Source organism: Tripterygium wilfordii, chromosome 21 (genome assembly GCF_013401445.1).
Source record: "Tripterygium wilfordii isolate XIE 37 chromosome 21, ASM1340144v1, whole genome shotgun sequence".
Taxonomy (NCBI): Eukaryota; Viridiplantae; Streptophyta; class Magnoliopsida; order Celastrales; family Celastraceae; genus Tripterygium; species Tripterygium wilfordii.
The window spans coordinates 13,570,075-13,590,296 of NC_052252.1; the positions used below are offsets into that span (position 1 = coordinate 13,570,075).

At 39.1% G+C, this 20,222-nt stretch overlaps 1 protein-coding gene across 1 annotated transcript; it reads right to left on the reverse strand.

Annotated features, from left to right (window-relative positions):
* Window positions 1-17,727: 17,727 nt before the first annotated feature.
* Window positions 17,728-18,923, reverse strand: LOC119987957. Its single transcript, XM_038832869.1, has 2 exons — window positions 17,886-18,923; window positions 17,728-17,754 (listed from the first exon to the last, which is right to left on the reverse strand). Exons 1-2 carry the CDS (start codon window positions 18,921-18,923, stop codon window positions 17,728-17,730), a joined length of 1,065 nt encoding a protein of 354 aa, XP_038688797.1.
* Between the last annotated feature and the right edge of the window lie 1,299 nt (window positions 18,924-20,222).

Consider the following 20,222-nt stretch of genomic DNA (forward strand, 5'->3'; position numbering starts at 1 on the left):
TCTAGCGAATTGTGATTCATAACTTGCAAAAATAAGTCATGCAATGTAGCAGCAAGTCTCTTGATTTGCCGAAGAATAGTATACAACACACACAAGTAATTGAATTTAAAACACCGACAACTAGTATGTACTGTGCTTGTAAAGATTGAGGAAGCTTTCGCATCACTCCCTACGTTTCTTATAACGAAGCAAGTCAAGATAGGCAAGCCATTTCGGCCTTAAGCAACATCTACTGAAAAAAAAGAGAATGAATCCAGTAAACGTTTTCACACTTGTTCATATTGATTCAATAGTCTTGTGGATCTCATTATTTCTTATGCAGATATCTCAAATATTGAAATGGAACCACGTGATTTCTTATGGATCATGTACGTTCGTTTCAACATTTGAGATATCTAGAATAAAAATTAAAAAAAAAAGCATATCTGTGATATTAAATACGTACAAATTTGAGGAAATTAAAATTTTAAGAGAATAATTAATCATTACTTTCGCATTGAAAAGTAGTTCCTTCGAATAATGACAGCTGTTTTACCCAATTATTGCAAAGAAATCGTAACTGAAACTCCATTAAACTTGAAATGTGTATAGCTAAAGTTACTTTCCCTTGTATTTTTAGTTTTTTTTTTTACTTTTATCTCATTTGAGTTCAAAGTCAACGCCGAATAAAAAGAACCGAGAACCACCAACTTGAAGCACACGTACCATTGGAAGGTCCCAGACAATAGTCACACTCCTCTTCATGCACGTAACCGTCATGTCATTTATACGTAATAAATAGTTTTTTGTATTTTTTTTTCAAAAATACATGCATATTTGGTCCCAAAATTATCTCTCCATCGATCTCGTGCCTTAGATGTATACATGTCGCAAAGGTAGCTGTCTTTTTGTAATGAAAAAGATGAGAGATGGAGGTTGACGTGTGATTAAAAAATATATATAAAGAGGACGGGCGGTATTTGACCATGAGCCGCCCACATCGAAGAGACAAACACATTATCTTTCATTTTCTCGTTCGTTTTCTTCCTCCCTCTTTCGACCGCCCAAAGAAAAAGGTTTTGAATTCATAAACCCTCAAAGTGGGTTTGTGTCTTCTTATTGGTGTTTTCTTTTGGTTTTTTCTCTTCTTCGAAGACATTGCATTACTTTTTCTATGCATAAATGTGCACACAACATGGAATTTGGTATCATTGACATTGTGACAATTTCAATTTCCATTATTGACTATATCAATGATTATCATGCGTTTATAAAATTTAAATGTATTACTAGTTGAAAAGTCGGGCTTAAGGTCTTCTTTGGATTATTTGCTATTGCTTTTGAGACCATAAGTATACAAGATTCCTTTGGTGTAACCACAATTGAAATATGGTCCATTAATATTTAGATTTACTAAAAAACAATTGATGGTGATCACGTTCAAAATTGGTCGATCTTGATAACGTATCAGATGATTGAATTAGCTTTAGAAAGTGGCTCTTCGAGTGAGCTGAGACGACCTACACAGGAGCAAATGTGGGTTAAGGGGGGCCCTGAGTTTGTTCTCGGGGAAACTTTCAGAAGCTCAAGTCAGTTCGAGATGTTTTTAGTAGAGGAGTGCTCAGTGCTTGGAGAAAATCTCTTTCTTCCTGATTTTTAGGTGGCTTTTAAGGAGATTGAATCTCATCTCGATTTCTTTCTTGGTTGGAATCGATCTACTTCATGACTCTCGGTTCATCTTAGTGTTCGGTCACTAGAGGTTTCTGAGATTATCTTGCTTGGTTTACTATCGAGAGGTCTTTTAGAATGTTTAGGTTGTTGGTTGGCGAACTAAGCTTCTTTACCTGGGATCCAAAGTCCTACAAATGGAAGAAAATTCACTTCAAAAATGGCGTTATTTGAAACAAAACCTGTTTAGAAAAAAAAATATTAAATGAAAGCCCATTTAGATTAAATGTGCTTTTTTTTTTGTTATGTTGTGTTGGGAAATGGGGTTAATAAATCAGGAGTGGCAAAACATCGATATTGGGTCCGCTTTGAGTCGAACAACAATACAAATCAAAGCATAGGGGGTCTAATTCTTGTAAATTCAAAATGAGGGGGTGCGTGTAGAAATGACCCTAACTAAAGGGGGTATCCATTAAAGGAATTGGAATTCAATATTTTCATACTAATTATCAACGTACAAAGGTTCACTAATATATGTACAGGACTAACGTTCGAATATTGCAACGGTAACATACAGATTAGTCAGAGACTAACATACACAGAGAGACTAGCCGTTAAAGTGAAACAAGATAGAGAACTTTAAATGATGGGCTGGACTTTATGAGATGGGCTGGTCTTTAGAAGATGGATTAGATAAATGGGATGAAGAGCGCTTTTCATGCTTATTCTCTATACGCCCCCGCAAGATCAAGGATCCATCGTTGAGAATGATCTTGGATCGCAGAGAAAGATAGCGCGGTCGGGAAGAGACTTGGTGAGCAAGTCAGCAAGTTGAAATTCAGTAGGTACATGTTGAACCGTGAGAATACCTTTGTTGACGAGATCACGAAGGAAATGAAGATCAATTGCAATATGTTTCATACGAGAGTGCACAGGGCTGAGACTAAGATGAGTTGCACCAAGGTTATCACAAAATAGAGCCGGAGAAGAGTCTAGATAAACATGAAGTTCCTGCGGAAGATTAGATATCCGTACGACTTCAAAAGCAGTGGAGGTAAGACTTCGATATTCGACTTTAGTGGAGGAGCGAGCAATCGCACGCTGTTTGCGAGATCAACATGAAATGGGACATTTACCAAGAAAGATGATGTAGGAGGAGACGGAAGACCTATCATCCGGATTCTCGGCTCAATTTGAATCAGAGAAGGCTCACAGATGAAGAGATGAAGACGGTGTCAGAGAGATGCCATGAGTGATAGTGCCTTTCAAGTAGTGAAGTAGACGCTTGAGAACAAGCTAGTGGGCTGTAGTTGGACGAGATAAATACTGAGCAAGACGGTTGACAACAAAGCTGATGTCGGGACGAGTTAGAGATAAATATTGTAGACCACCCACAAGCTGACGATAGAGAGAATCGTCTGAAAGAGTCGTGCCACAATGTTGAGACAAAGAGAAATTGGAAGGCAGTGGAGTTTCAGTAGGCTTGGCATCAAGCATAAAGACTTTCTTCAGGAGATCGCGTATGTATTTGTGTTGGCAAAGAAAAAGGCTACTGGAGGTACGAATAGCTTCAATCCCCAAAAAGTAAAAGAGATCCCCGAGGTCTTTGCGGGAAAATTTCTTGGCAAGAGCAGCAATAACTCTGTGAATTAGAGACAAGTTAGAGCCTGTAATAATAAGATCATCAACATACACCAATATATAGAGAACAATAGATTGATTACGATAAATAAATAAAGAACAATCAGCCTTAGATGTGACAAAACCAAAGTGATGAAGGGCATCCCAAAGAGCCATGAACCAAGCGCGAGGGGCTTGCTTAAGACCATAAATGGACTTGCAAAGAAGACATAGATGTTTGGGAAATTGAGAGTCTATATCCAGGGGGCTGCTTCATGATAACAGTTTCAGTAAGAGTGCCATTGAGAAAGGCATTGTTAATGTCAAGTTGCTTAAGTGGCCAATGAAACTGAATAGCAAGACTAAGAACGAGACGAATGGTAGTTGGTTTCACTACAGGGCTAAATGTTTGCGAGTAGTCGATGCTGGGTCTTTGGAGAAAACCTTGTGCAACAAGGCGTGCCTTGTAGCGCTGAATGTTGCCATCGGAATTGCGTTTGAGACGAAAAACCCATTTGGAACCAATTGGATGATGAGAAGGGTTCGGAGGTATGAGTGTCCAAGTGTTATGATGTTGGAGAGCTTTGATTTCAGCTTGCACAGCAGCTGTCCAGTGAGGACAACGGAGGGCTTCATAGACAGTTTGAGGTTCGGGGGGGACAACAGCAGGGTGAAGAGTGGACTTGTTTAGAATTTTGGGTTTATAGATGTTGTGCATGGACCGTGTGGTCATAGCATGAGTGCGGTGAGGTGAAGGAGGAGGAGTAACATTGGGAAGTGATGCAGTAGTGGAGGGAGTAGTAGTAGGCATATTAGGAGAAAGGTCGGGTGAGCTAGGAAGAGAAGAAGGAGTGGCAACCGAGGTAGGAGAGAGACGGGAAGGAGGAGAACGCGACACAGAAGGAAGCGGAGAAATATGGTTAGGATTGGGCAGACTACTAGAGAAGATGAGTTCAGTGGAGGATGGGTTAGGATTTGTAGAAGAAATACCAAGAAATATGTGTTCCTTGAAGACAACATGACGGGATAAATAGAGTTTTGTTGAAAGAGGATCATAACACTTGAAAGAGCTTTGGGAAGTTGAGTATCCAACAAAGATACATGGAGTGAAGCGAGGATCAAGTTTACTCTGTGTGTAAGGTCTAAGCCATGGGTAACATTATCACCCAAAAACTTTGAGCTTGTAGTAATTAGGGAGTTGTTGAAATAAGAACTGATAAGGGGAACAATTTTTAGGAGGAGTCAAAGGAAGACGAGTAATAAGATAAACGGCCGTTTCAAAGGCAAAAGGCCAGAATGAGGTAGGAAGTTTGGCTTGAGATAGGAGGGTTTTACCAAGTTCAACTATATGTCTGTGTTTTCTTTCCACAATGCCAACATGTTGGGGATGAGAGTAGGCTGAAGTTTAATGAACACCCCACCATTATCTGTGTAGAGAGTTTTGATTTTGTGATTAAATTGATTTTCAACATGGTTTTTAAACTGTATGAAAATGGACAGAGTATCTGATTTTTGAAATAAAGGAAAAATCCAAGAGTAACGAGTGAAATGATTAACAAAAAGTAGGTAATATTTGTGTTCCAAAAGGGAGGGGGTGGAGGCAGGACCCCATACATCAGAGAACAGAACTTGAAGAGGCCTAGATGTAGACATTGTAGAAACACTGAAAGGAAGTTTGTGACTCTTATTAATATGACAAGCATTACAAGTGAAGAGAGACAGATTTGTCATATGGAAGAGAAACTGATTTAATTAAAGATTGTAATGCTACATGGCCTGGATGGCCTAGGCGTTGGTGCCATCTATTCATAGGACATTTTTTAGCAAAGCTGGCTGACATTGACTGAGGGGAGGAGAATTGATAGACACCATCGACATAGCTTCCCTTAGCGAGTGGAGCCTTGGAATTCCGAGATTTAACAATAAAACAGTCAGGATAAAATTCAATGAAAACATTGTTAGACTTAGTAAATTGATGGACTGAAAGTAAATTTTCCTTGAGTGAGGGAACACAAAGTGTGTGAGGTAGTGTGAAGCTGTGATGAGGAGTGTGTATATGGCTGGTGCCGTGATGAGTGACAGTTAAACCTGAATCGTCTCCCATTTTTACTTCGTCTGTGCCATCATATTCAGAGTGAATAGAAAGGTTGCCAAGATCACCAGTCATATGATGACTGGCCCTGGAGTCAAGCAGCCATGGTTGAACATTTGAAGGTGTTGATCCTCGTGAACTTTAGGCATAGTTGGCACTGGGCACAAAGTCAGAAACAAAAGTTTTTAATTTGCAGCAAGTTCTGGCTGAATGGCCCGGTTTTTCACAAATTTGACATGTGATGCGTGGTCGGGGTCGATATCCATTGTGTTACTGAGGTGGATGTGACCCAAAACTTCCAGAGCCATGAGAACTAGGACCACTGTTGGAAGAAAATTGAGATTTATAGCCACCATGTCCACTTCCTCCACCATTTTGAGGGCGAGGAGGAAAGGATCGATGATTGAAGTTGGAACCATTTTGGGAGCGACCTTGATATGATTTTTGTTTCTGAGAGTAGAAGGCAGTAGCAACAGTAGTGGATTGATTTTGTTCCAGCTTTTTAAGATAAGCTTCTTGAGAGAGAAGGCGATCATATAAGTCTTCAAAAGTTATGGGGTTTTCTCTACCTCTGATTGATTCAACCAGCCCTTTATAATCAGGACCCAAGCCATCCAGTATATACAAGACTAAGTCATCTTTATCTACGGCATGTTTGACAACTGCCAATTCGTCTGCAATTTGTCGAACATGCTGAAGGTATTCTTCAATAGAGCGACTTTCTCGCTGAAGATTATGTAGCTGTTGACGGAGTTGAATTTTTCATGAACGGGATTTGTTAGCATACAATTGATGCAGTTTATTCCAAGCGTCTGCACTTGTTACGACGTCACCGAGGAGAGGTTGTACAGATTCATAGAGAGAGGCGACAATGGCATTGAGAAGTAGGCTATCTTGCCTATCCCAGTAATCAAACTCAGCTGCGTTGGATTGGGCTGGACAGCGAAAACTTCCGTCCACAGATCCCATGAGATGATATCCACCCAGCATCGAGACAAGTTGAACTCTCCACAAAGTGAAGTTAGTGGGTTTTAGTTTCATTGCAAGCTGAGAGGATGAATTAATGGCTATAATTGGCTTTCCGTTGGCAGCCAGCAAAACAGAGTCATCTCTATGACTTGAAGCAGAGGCCATGGAGGAAGATGAATTTGCAGGAGAGTTTTGAGAAGATGAAGTTTCCTGCTCCGATACCATAAAGGAATTGGAATTCAATATTTTAATACTAATTATCAACGTACAAAGGTTCACTAATATATGTACAGGACTAACGTTTGAATATTACAACGGTAACATACAGATCAATTAGAGACTGACATACACAGATAGACTAGCCGTTAAAGTGAAACAAGATAGAGAACTTTAAGTTATGGGCTGGACTTCATGAGATGGGTTGGTCTTTAGAAGATGGATTAGATACATGGGCTGAAGAGGGCTTTTCATGCTTATTCTCTATATCCATGATTTTTGGCAAATAATATATACAGATGATATGCAAATGGTCACAATTTCTATAAATAATGATCAGTTTATCAGATTGATCATGAGCTTTCATTAATTTGCTATGTTATTTAATTGAAACTGAACTACTTCTTAATTACGGAAATATATATATTTATCTTAGTTTGTGCTTTGTGTATAACTTATAACAAGACATGTATCTTCGATATGTTCATGCATGAATCATGTTCTCCCTATGACTCATAGAAACCCGCTTGGAAGCTCCAAGAGTAAACTCAAACTTTCGGCCGGATAGTGATATTTTATGACTTGATTTTTGTGTAAAACATTTCTTTCAGAATTGAATTAGTGATCGAATTGCCACATTAGTTTATTCCGATGCTGCTCTTCTTGATAATTTGATATAAACTACCACACACTTGTGGCTAAAAGAAGATGCATGTATGCTCCACTCTGATGCTACTAGCTCTTCTTGATAATCCTGAGACCAGAGACTATGTGATTCAGGCCAGTACCAATAAAGCCAGTTTCTTCAAGGACTTTCGTGTGTCAGATAGTGAGAATGGGCAGGATTGGTGTTATTACTGGTTTTGGTTGTGACATCAGAAAAAGGTGTTTTCCAAGGCCATAGCTCAGATGATGGGCTTTAAGAGTGGATTCTGGTTCAAATATATATGGAATTCGCCTGGGCCGAACATAAAAAAGAGTGAAACTAAGATGGGCCTAATGTCAAATCTCAATTCTCAAAGAAAATCTTCAGTGGTAAGTGAGCACCACGTCATCATCTAACGTGGTGCTCATGTTCCATTTATCTCCCAACACATGTGGCTTTTATATCCAGTCAGCGCATTTGAATTAACAATTTGACTTTTTTATTTCAATTAAAAACATTTGAAAATTTCTCTAAAATCCCTTTCCTCAACATTTCGATTTCACTTAAACTAAAGCGAAAGTTCAAAAACCCTTTCCCAATGATAGTCTCTCAGTGTCAACATCCATTCTCGATGGTTCTTCCCCTTCTTCCTCCTGAATTAGATCTACATCAAGACCATTTTTGCATTTGGTTTCATATTCTGTCCCGACTAGGATCGTGTGCAGGGAGTCAAAAGATTTCCTCAACCTCGACTAGGTTCTCCACAACATCTGCAGATCTGTTGTTCTTTCTTTGTCTCTATCATCTTTATTTAATTTTCTGCATGAATTAGGGAGAAAGAGACAAAGAAAAGATGTCCCTTTTTCCTACAGAAAGCTCTCTCTATAAAGGCATCTGTTGATCTATTGGATAGACCGTAGCTTTTACATTGGGTGATGAATGGGCAGCGACACTTACTTTCATTTTCATATGCAATCTTTCTTATCATTCTAGATTATTTTCATTGTGGCATCATTGTTTTCTACAATTGTTGTTGTATTATTGAGCAACTTCGATTTTTTTATTAATAAATCTTGCTACTCCAATTTTAATTTTGTGTTCATCATGAGATAGACAATTTGTGTACGATAAATTACGCCTAGGATAATAAGGAGAACCCAGCCCAATCTCAATCAAATTCAAGTCCATTAGTATGAGGTCCATTCAAGCCCATAATTAGTTTTATACTTTCATGTTTTCAAATAAGTTCCGTGTCTCAACGGATCTCTGTAAAAAGGCTTCTGGTCTTTCAGTAGTTGTCAGAGAGTAGCCATTACTCTCTTCTTATCCTTGTATAAATACTTGTATTTCTATCTGTGTAAATTAAGGAAAATAATATCAACAAATTTCTTTTATGGTATCGGAGCGCGTACACTCCAACGAGTTCACCTCCATGGCTACTTCTTCCTCTTCGTCTTCTTCTAACTCTGCTGTTATTATCTCTGTTCCAGAATACTCCACCTCTGTCACAGTACATGCCATCTCATCTATTCACTTGAAACTCACCTCCACCAATTTTCCTTCATGGAGATTGCAGATCTTGTCTCTACTGCGTGCCTATAATCTGGTTGGATACATAGATGGCAAGGTATTATGTTGAAGAAGAGCTTGGTATTCGTGTTGCATGGCAGAGAACCAATGCGGTTGCTTAAGCGCTTGACGAACAGTCTTGGGTTCAATGGAATCAGGCATAGGATGGAGGGTGGTAAGATTCAAATTTTTGGGCTTGAATATTTTGTTCATGGATCTGGTGGTCATACGTAGTGGATGAGGGCCAGAGTCAGAAGCGATGGGAGGAGTGGCAGAAACAATAGGGGGCAGGGCTGGTTGTTGAGGTGATGTAGAGTTGGTGGTATTCGCAGTAGTGGAATTGCTAGGGTTAGGGAGAGATACTGAAGGAGTTGGTGTGGAAGTAGTAGGGGTAGGTTGTGGGGTAGTTACGGAACCAAGAATGATAGGCTCAGGGAGTGGGACGCTAGTAGTCGGGCAAGAAGGAGGAGGCTGAGGAGCTAAGACTATAAGTTGAGGATCAGGGTGGGTGTTAGATGTAGGGACACAAGAAAAGGTGGACGATGGAGAGGATATAGTGGAGTAAGGAAACACGTTTTCATGAAATAATACATGTCTGGATAAATAGACTCGGTTAGTAGTGGGGTCAAGACATTTATAGGAACTCTGAGAAGTGGAGTAACCTACAAGAATGCAAGGTTTCGATCTAGGTTCAAGCTTGTGTTGGGTATATGGTCTTAACCATGGAAAACAACAACAACCAAATACACGGAGTTTATGATAATTTGGAGTGGTGTGAAAAAGAAGTTGAAAAGGTGTGGCAGGAGAGGTGTTGACTAGAGGTAGTCGATTTATCAAGTAGACTGCTGTTTGGAATGCATAGGACCAGAAACTGAAAGGTAGATGAGCTGTATGTAATAATGTCCTTGCTGTTTCAGCAAGGTGCCTATGCTTTCTTTCAGCCAGAGCCGTGTGTTGAGGGGTATATGGAGGAGTTTGAAACCAGCTGATGCCCATTTGAAGAAGATAACTCTTCATTTTAACATACTCTCCCCCATTGTCAGTATATAGAGAGCGAATTGAGCATTGAAACTGCTTCTCAACAAGACCTTTAAACTGAACAAAGACAGAAAAAACTTCAGATTTAGCACGCAAAGGAAAAAGCCAAGTATAACTAGTGAAATGATCCATGAAAATAACATAGTAAGAATATCCATCAATTGATTTTATGGGAGATGGTCCCCATACATCACTATAAATCACATGTAATGGAGCATTACTAGTAATAGATGAAGTTCCAAAAGGCAACTTGTGCATTTTATTTATTGAACAAGAACTACATAAAGTAGGTGCAGTAGTAGGAGACACAGTAATAGGTAAACTATTGCTTTTCAAAACAAGAGAAAGCATTTTAGATGAGGGATGGCCTAATCGGTGATGCCATCCTATGTGATCAGTTGAGGTTCTTTGAGGCGCGGAAGTAACGGAAGTAGCAAAACATGTAACAGCTTGAGGGTTAAAATGATAGAGTCCATTGCGGCAGCTACCGGACGCCATAACCTGTCCCGTACTGCGATCCTTAAGCAAACAATGGAAGGGGAAAAATTCAATAGAGATGTTGTTATGCTTAGTTAACTCATGGACAGAAATAAGATTCTTATGAATGGAAGGAACACATAACACATGTTTAATATGTAAAGGTCGGGTGTGTGTGTGGAATTTTGTGGTACCTATATGTGAGATATGCAAACCTGTACCATCCCCTATTTGAACCTCATCAGTTCCATCATATTCAGAGTGAGTTGATAGATTTTGAGAAGTTGATGTCATATGATGGCTGGCTCCAGAGTCCAGTAGCCATGATTATGGATGTTGAACAACATGAGGTGGTACAGAGGACTGTGCATAATTTGCAGCAGGAGCATTATAGTTGGAAGCTGATGGTTGGTGAGCATAAATTTTGAATTTTCTGCACTGATTTGCAGAGTGACCTGGGATATCACAAAGTTGACATGTAAGCCGGTGCTGGCCACGGCCACGGCCACCCCTGTGAGTTGGTGGACGAGAACCACGCCAAGGCTGATTACCACGATTACCCTGCCAGTTACGATTGTTACGGCCTGAATTGGAATTATTGATCCTTTGATGAAAGTTGGCAGTAGCCAAGTTCTGAGATTGAGTTTGTTGGAGGCGAACCATGTAACCTTCTTGTGCAACAAGCACATCTTGAAGTTCTTCAAAGGAGAAAGGAGTTTCTCGCGTACGGATAGAACCCACCATTCCAGAGTAATCTTCGGTGAGTCCATCCAAAATATATAAGGTTAAATCATCAGAAGAGATAGGTTTATCAATCAAGGCCAGTTCATCAGCTAGCCGTTTCACATCCTGCATATAATCAGTGATGGATTTTCCCCCTTTTGACAGCGAGACAACTGAGATTTTAGTTGAAGAACGCGAGATTGCGAAGTATTGGCATAGAGTTGGTGGGCTGAAACAGGCTCCTCGTGCCTGGTATTTGGCTCTGAGTTCATGTCTGACGGCAATGGGGTTTACTAACTCCAGAGCAGATCCTTCTCTATTCATAAAACATACTTCTCATCATACAATGTATATACTTGTCTATGTAGACGATCTTATACTTACGGCTTCTGATCCAACTCTACTTTGCAGGGTCACTAAGGATCTCGCTGATAAATTCTCTCTTAAAGACCTTGGTGATCTTTCATACTTTCTTGGCGTGGAAGTCCTTCACACTCCAAATGGTCTTTTTCTCTCCCAACAAAAATATATCAGGGACTTGCTTGAACGTGCCGATATGGCTGGAGCCAAGGCCGTCAACACTCTCTTACCTGTGCCCTTCCGGACAAAATCCACAGATGGACAACCCTTATCTGATCCCACACTCTATCGACATCTTGTTGGCAGTCTACAATATCTAAATCTCACAAGGCCAGATATCTCATTCTCCGTCAATAGATTAGCTCAATATATGAGTCAACCCACTGATCTTCACTGGACTCTCCTCAAAAGACTTCTACGCTACATCAAAGGAACTTTCAACCTGGGCATCACCATCAAACCGTCCTCCCCTCTTGCCTTATATGCCTACTCTGATTCCGATTGGGGTGGACATCCTGATGATCACTCTTCCACCACAGCCTACCTCGTTTTCCTCGGATCCTCTCTCATCTCATGGAAATCTCAAAAACAGAGAGCGATCGCGCGCTCCTCCACCGAAGCTGAGTACCGCTCCTTGGCTTCTACTGCTTGTGAAGTTATATGGCTTACACATCTTCTTAAGGAATTGCACTGTCCTCTTCCAACTGTTCCCACACTTTACTGTGATAACCAAGGGGCAACCAGTCTTAGTCTGAATCCCGTTCTCCATTCCAGGATGAAGCATATCGCCGTCGATTTATCTTTTGTCCGCTCCCTCATCAACAACGGCACCTTAAAAGTTCAGAAAATATCTACCATTAATCAACTGGCTGACCTATTGACAAAATCTCTACTTCGAACCCGGTTTACAAGTCTACGGTCCAAGATTGGTGTGTTAAGAGAACCCACCATCTTGAAGGAGGGTAATAAGGAGAACCCAGCCCAATCTCAATCAAATTCAAGTCCATTAGTATGAGGCCCATTCAAGCCCATAATTAGTTTTTTACTTTCATGTTTTCAAATGAGTTCCGTGTCTCAACGGATCTCTGTAAAAAGGCTTCTGGTCTTTCAGTAGTTGTCAGAGAGTAGCCATTACTCTCTTCTTATCCTTGTATAAATACTTGTATTTCTATCTGTGTAAATTAAGGAAAATAATATCAACAAACTTCTTTTATAGGATGCTTCCTTTGTTGCATACTTGAGTCATTTTTTTTTCTTTTTCTGGTTTTGTATGTAAACTTGGATTCAGGAGAGTAAGAAACTAAGAATATCATAGTTGTTATTTTTAATTAAATTTTGCTCTCAGCCATGGCATGAAAATCTACAACAAAAAACATAAAATAAACAATTTTATTCACAGTACAAACAAGAAAATAAGCACTTATGAATATAAAAGCCAAAAATGACAAAGTGGTTGCTTTAAGCAGTAGCTCTACCTTGACTTGGTCATTACTAAGCATAGATTATACCAATATTTCTCGTCCATCCATTACCCATTATTATTGATACTAATTACTTAATTTCAACGAAAAAAGTTTATCAATAAGAGATGCTCACCTGAGAAGCCTTCTCTGCTATTTTTCACTCGAAAACCCACAACTCTAATCTTTGTTTGATCAGATTTGCCATTTCAGTCGAGAAAACCTTCTCTTCTATCCACCTGAGAGAGAGATCCTTCTCTGCTATCCTGCGATTTCACTTGTGCCTGCAACATTACCTAAGACGCCGTCAATGTTCTCCTACTTCTCTGCCCTTCTGAGATTTCACTTGTGCATGTGATATCACCTGAGATGCCGTCGATGTTCTCCTACCTGTCACATCTTCTCTTTGATGTTCGACGGCTCTTTGATGTTCATAAACGTTTCTACCAAACTGTTTGGTAGACCATTTCTTACAACAATTTATGATTCTTGAACAATATATTGCTAGGCTCTACCAAACGATCATTTGGGGACCCGAATCCCGAGACAATTTCAGAACAATAACAATATGGCCGTTTCCAAATAATTCTAAAATGAACAATTTTGTAACCTTTTGCTAACATTTCATATTTTCTTACAAAATTACCCTCAACTTTTCATCGTGCTACCCTAAATACCCTTAACTTCTCTCTAACATTCTCTCTTCCTCCTTGACCATATACCCAGCACCGACCATGAGTGAGGAAACACTTTCCTTTCAATTTCGCCTAAACCAGAGAGCATGAGTCCTTCCTTTCCTTTCAATTTCGCTTAATGGAAAATTTTCAATTTCAAGAACCATATCTGCTACCATTTATTACTATCATTTATTATTTACAATATACGCTATTGTCAAAATTGTTTACCAAATGGACCCTACCTTTGTGTTCTCTCAAATGATCACGAATGAGACAAAAAAAATGAATAAGTATGGAGTTGACCCATGTACTTTGCTTTTTGGATCAAAAAAACATTTGAACTTTGTTTTGGATCAAAAAATCTCTTCTACTTATAAGAATGATAAACGTTAGCCCTTCCCTCAAATATTCACTAAAAACGCTGTTGTGGACTCTAATATTTTATGTGAGTATGTGACTTTGATTTTTTTTTAAAAAAATTATTTATAAATGATATGTCACTAAAATCAAATACCTATTAAATTAAAAATAAAAAAAATTAAGTCAAATATTCTCTCCCCTCTCTCTCCTTCCTCCTCCCTCTGTCTCTCCCTGCTTCCTCCATCTCTGGTGCCATGAGAAATTAAAATTTAAAACTCTAAATCAAAACCAAAACCAAAAATACTCTCAGTGATGAGCCAGATAAATCAAAACCAAGCCTACAAATCAAAACCATGCGGAGAAACACTCTATCCTTTCTCTAATGCCTATAAATATCCAATCACTCAAAATCTAACCCCAAGCACAAATCAATGCAAATGAAGCAAGAATACCAAATAGATAACACCAATGATTCTTCATTGCCAACTCTCAACTTGATTTCCCTACTCTCAATTCTTGGGGTTTTGATTTGATTTGAATGGATTAACTGGCGCCGTGGGAATTTTCCCTACTCTCAATCAAAGACCCAGCTTTGATTCCAACAATGATAGGAGCGGATTTTCTGCATTAGAGGGAGCTTGAGCTACAGATTGAAGGGGAAGATTTACACGTCAGGGATGGAGATCGACATGGAGATTTATACACCGGAGACGAAGATATACTAAAAACACGTGTCACAATTTGATAGGTTATTGTCCACGTGTATTCTATGTCATAAATGAAAAAATTAAAATAAATTATACTTATCGGCCACAGCAACAAAGTACATAAGTCAAATCCATACTTATCCCTCAAAAAATGAGAAATAAACAAAATTGTGGGAAATAAATTGTGAACCGAAAATGATAAATAGGTTATGAAACCTTATGCTAGCTGACTGACTATAAAAGCCACACATGTCAAAAGATAAATTGAACATGAACACCACGTCATCATCTGACGTGGTGGTGCTCACTTATCGAGTTTTTTACCCAAATAACACTCTCCCCCATAATATGTCCCAATATAACACCCGAGGGAAAGTATTTCCCAAAATAACACTACACGCCACTGTCAGTGGCATGTTCTTTATATGTTTTTCAACGATCACGCCATCATAGATGGCGTGATCTAATTTGTATTTGTCACGCCATTGCTAATGGAGTGACCAATACATATTTTGATTCACGCCAACATTGTTGGTGTGAATCATATTTTTATGATGATCACGCTAACAACGTTGGCATGATCATCCATTTTTCATATCCAACAAAATATTTCATCGAATACGAACTATCCATCATAAAGACATATGAAAAATAAACACATAAATAGTTATATGGTTCAAGCAAACTGGAGAAATCATATAGTCCTGTGCCTACTCCATTCGACAGGAGTAGTGGATGGACCAACATCATCTTGCGTCAACTGGGATGGATGCATGGTAAAGTCAGGTGCACGGGAAATGTGACCATGTCTGTGTGATTGACCAAGAGGATATCTACCACCATGCTGGGGTGTAGCTTGAACATCAGGGCCTATAACTTCTTTAAATCGATGTCCCTCACCAACCTCGTCTAGAATGTCACGACAATTTCCCAACCAATTATTTGCAATGGCAGCAGTAGAGTCATTAAGAGCATCACGCAATGCAGAAACAACTTTTTTTGCTCCCTCTAATGCCAAAGCAGCCCGCATTAATGTTTATTACATTACAATATAATATAACTTACATAAATAAAATATGAAAATGTCGGTGTACTTACCACTCGTCGTACCCGACTCCCCTGTTGCGCATAATCCAAATTTGTTTGTGGCCTATCAGTCGATGGAGCACTAATAATCCATCGGGTGATCGAGTAATACCAATGCATATACTCACCAATGCTCGTGCGAGGGAATCGCTCCTGCGCGATATGAGCTAGTCTATCATCCCAATATGCCAACCATGTAGCGTTTTTGACCACCCAATCGACATTATCCCGCCCTCTCCTATTCAGATCATGTAAAGTATCATTCGTATCCACTAAAGTCGGTATATGCTGTGATATACCAAATTGTCTCATAACACGATCTGGGAATTGAAACTCCACAATCTCAAAGCAAATCAAAGGCACTATAGCTCTCTAGATTTTGCTACCATCAATACATATTACTGGTGTATCCGCCAATCTCCCTGGTGTATAAGGCATCCACTGTACCGGGTTAGGTTCTTGCTGATCCAGCTCATCTCTAGCAAATATAAGGACTTGCCTTGGATTTCTTCTATATGTACGTCGTCCATGCCAACTACAAAAATGCAAAAATAAGAATTAGCAAATTGTTAGCTACAATATTTCCCAAAATGTTAGCTACTTTATACACATATATTTTTAAAAATTACCTGGCACCAAGTGGACGGGGTGGCTCGTCTGGACCAAATATAGGTGGAGCCCCAATATGCATTTGTGGTCGACATACATGCAACCTCTCCCACGACCATAACTGGAAAAAAAAATTATATAATATTTAAAAAAAATATGCTTTTTATTGTTATAATTAAATTTAAATAAACTAATGTTACATGAAGTAATAGGCTACAACCACCTATCGAATGAGTAGAACTCAAACATCCTCGGCAAAGATTGTGATATAAGCATGCAAGTACTGCTCCTCCCCAACTATACGAGCTAGTCTCCTGAAGGTTAGCTAAAAGTGGTAGAAAAATGAGTGGAATGCTATCCCCCGTAGTAGATGGGAATAGAATACTCCCGAACATGGCTAATATATAAGCCCTTGCATACTGTTGCAACACCACCTCAGGAGCATCCTCTACTGGAGGATTGTGTTCACCAAAGTTCAACGCCAACCAGGATAACGACAAAGATGCACCATCCCTCTCTTCAGTATTCGCCACTCTACCAAGTAATTGCATCATCACATCATCCCACTCATATATACTGCTACCAGTGACAGTTGGTCCATCGACCCTAAATCCCAATAAAATTGCAACATCCTCTAATGTTATAGCCATCTCTCCAACACGGAAGTGAAATGTATGGGTTTCACGTCTCCATCTCTCGAGAAGTGCAGTTAGTAATCCATTATCAAGTTTTATGTTACCTATCTGGGTGATGCCATAGAAACCTGCCTGGATAACATAAGGCCTAACTCGTGGATCCAATGGCCAGAACATATGCTGCCTAGATCTGATTGGTCCTCCTGTATCCTGTTTAGAACATACACTTTAGGTTTAAAAGCACATAGATAGTTAAACATAAGTTTCAATGTATTTATTGTTATATACCTGTCCACGCCAAATGTCTTCCGAACGATGGTTTGACTGCATATGAAGAACAGATTGATTGTCTGGACCAGGACGAGACTCCCTAGTAATGCGGACACCGGGTACTCTAGCATGACTCGATGATCCTCCACCTCATGTCCGCGCCATCCGTCAGCTCCTTGAACATGCATTTATAAATATGTTAAAAATATGAAGATATTTTTACATTTTTTATATTATATATAAATATAAAAAAAATCTTATTCATCAAAAAAAATACTTTACTTTGTCCCGTATTTTTGTGAAATTTCTTGTTATGTCCTCGTTGCCCACACACGCTACACTTGTTTGTAGTGCGACCTTCCCGTGCATCGATATCATTCCTAAGCCTGGTTGACTTGGGACGACCTTCCCTTTTCCTTCGTTGTGCATCATCAACGACAACCATCGGTCCTAAATAATCAGGCCAACATGTCTCATCGGGTATCAGACTAGAAACTGGGGCATATGTGCTTTCATATGCCCCAATTGTAAAATATGGCTCCATATATATACTCCAATCGATTCTATTAGCTGAACAACACGATAGAAGATGGCTACATGGAAGGTGATAAAGAAGCCACATATTGCATGAACAATATTATTCTTCACGTTGTTGTCCAAGACATACAACGTATGAACGATTAGAACTTTGATTGTCCTTCGCACCACGTCTTCTCGTACTCACCTGAAATGTAGGAGGATTATGGTTGAACATTCGGACTTGTTCCCGCTTCGACTTCGCAGTCTCACAACTAATATGTCCAAAAACTTGCGGTGGCAAATCAATCCCTCGTAATCTAAATTCTTCTGCTTCAATCCTCCTCTTAACAAAATATTTGTTGCACCTGTAAAATGTCAGCTGAACCAGTGCTGTAATAGGCAAAAATCTCCCACCCTTCAGAACACTATTGAAGAGTTCAGACATATTAGTAGTCATGTTACCGTATCTGTGGCCATCATCATATGCTTTACTCCACTTTTCTTTCTTGGCACTATTTAGGTACTCCCACGCAGCAATGTTCAAATCCTTAACACGCGACATCCAAAAGTCGAATTTTTCCTTAGATTCTTCATTAGCCATTGTCACAACCGCTTGTTTCAAATCTTTATCTTTAAAATGGGTGTTGAAATTACTCACAAAATGTCTCGAGCAATACCTGTGATAAGCAAATGGTTCTGGCCAACCATCACGCATTGCTGTCAAAATACCAGCGTGTCGATCAGACAACACACAAATGCCTCTTCGATCGGGAACATAAGAACGAATGCATGCTATGAACCATCCCCAATTATCAGCACTTTCTTCGTCTACGATAGCAAAGCACAACGGAAAAAGACCATTATCTGCATCAAACCCAACCGCGATCAACAATTTGCTTTTGTATTTCCCATACAAATTTGTGCCATCAATACTTATCAAAGGATGACAGGATTGAAAGCCGACTATAAAAGGCCAAAATGCCCAGAATACATGACCAAACGTAGCCCGATTGCTGACAATGTCCTTATAGTTAAAATTAACCACCGACCCTGGATTTGAAACTTGTATTGCTTGCAACAATCTAGGGAGGACATTGTATGAAGCTTCAAATGTCCCAAACAATCTCTCGATAACCTTTTGTTTGGCCTTCCATGCTTTCATGTACGAAACCGGGTACTGTAACTGAGAACTAGCAAAGGCCTGAAGAGCTGCTATATTTATTTTCAAATTTGCTCTTACCATAGGTAGCACCTCCTCTGCGATATATTCTGAATCCAACTATTGATGACCCTGATGCAGTGACGCATTTGTGCATGCATGCTGACCTCTAATTACTGTTATCTTCCATACATTGAGTTTTTCCTTTTTCATAGCTCTAAGATACCAATTGCAAACAGGCCTTTTTTACACATTTCAACTGTATTACATATGAATTTGAGCGTTGCGTCTTGTACTGATAGTTATTCTGAATGTGCCACGTCTTCACAGCTCGAAGTAATTGTTTCTTGTTCTCAAATACTTCATTCACTACCACTGTATCAAATTGATCAGTGTGGTGCATACCCCAATCTTGACAGATAGCATAATTTGACTGGCTAACATCGCCAAATTCGGGTACTTGATCAACTACATTTAGATACCTCCCCTGATTCACGGTGGTTGTCTCAATATTGACCCCCACGTTTCCATCATCCTCCTCATCATCGCTATAATCAAACTCAATTTCCTGTTCTTCTACCAACTCCGCATCATTATTAGCAATTGCGCCCTCGAACTGACTATCATCTTCATTATGACACATTTCTGGGATTAAATTTAGGTTCACGGATGGTGAGAAATGCTTATACGAACTGGAAGTTTGCATTTCGTCGTTATCATAATCATCCGCAAACTGGAAGTTTGCATTTCGATTGCAATTTGACGTCATTATATTCTGTAATCTACATGAGATTATAATAATTGTGTCATAAAACAAACAGCTATTGTGTATTTTGTCCAACATTTTAAAACCTTATTATCAATTCAATATATTTTAGTATGAGCATATCCATTGTAACAAAACTTCAGAATCATATCCATAAACATATACACAAATACCACATATACAAATTTGAGCAATTCTTTGTGGAATTTTTTTTTTCTGATTATAAAGTTTATTAATATTTTAGCTATTTTGTTATTTGAGCAATCTCTGAGAGACTAATTAATTTAACGAATGAAGAGATCTTGTGAGAACTTATATTATTCTTCTTGCTTTGTACTCTCTTTAAAGGGATCCTTTCGTATCCAAGAAGAGGCATAAGTATATATTATATACTATATATATGTTCATATTCTTGTTCTTTTTTTCATTGAGACTATTGTATATATATTCATATTTTTTCCCCTTTTCTTTTTTCGTGATGCAGACCCACCAATAAACATATATCCTTAAATTATATGTTGAAACTGGGAAACAAAATTTATAATCAACTCTCTCTCACCTCTTGTTGATCTCACACGGGTGTGAGGTGTGTACGTACACCACCTTCACGGATCGGT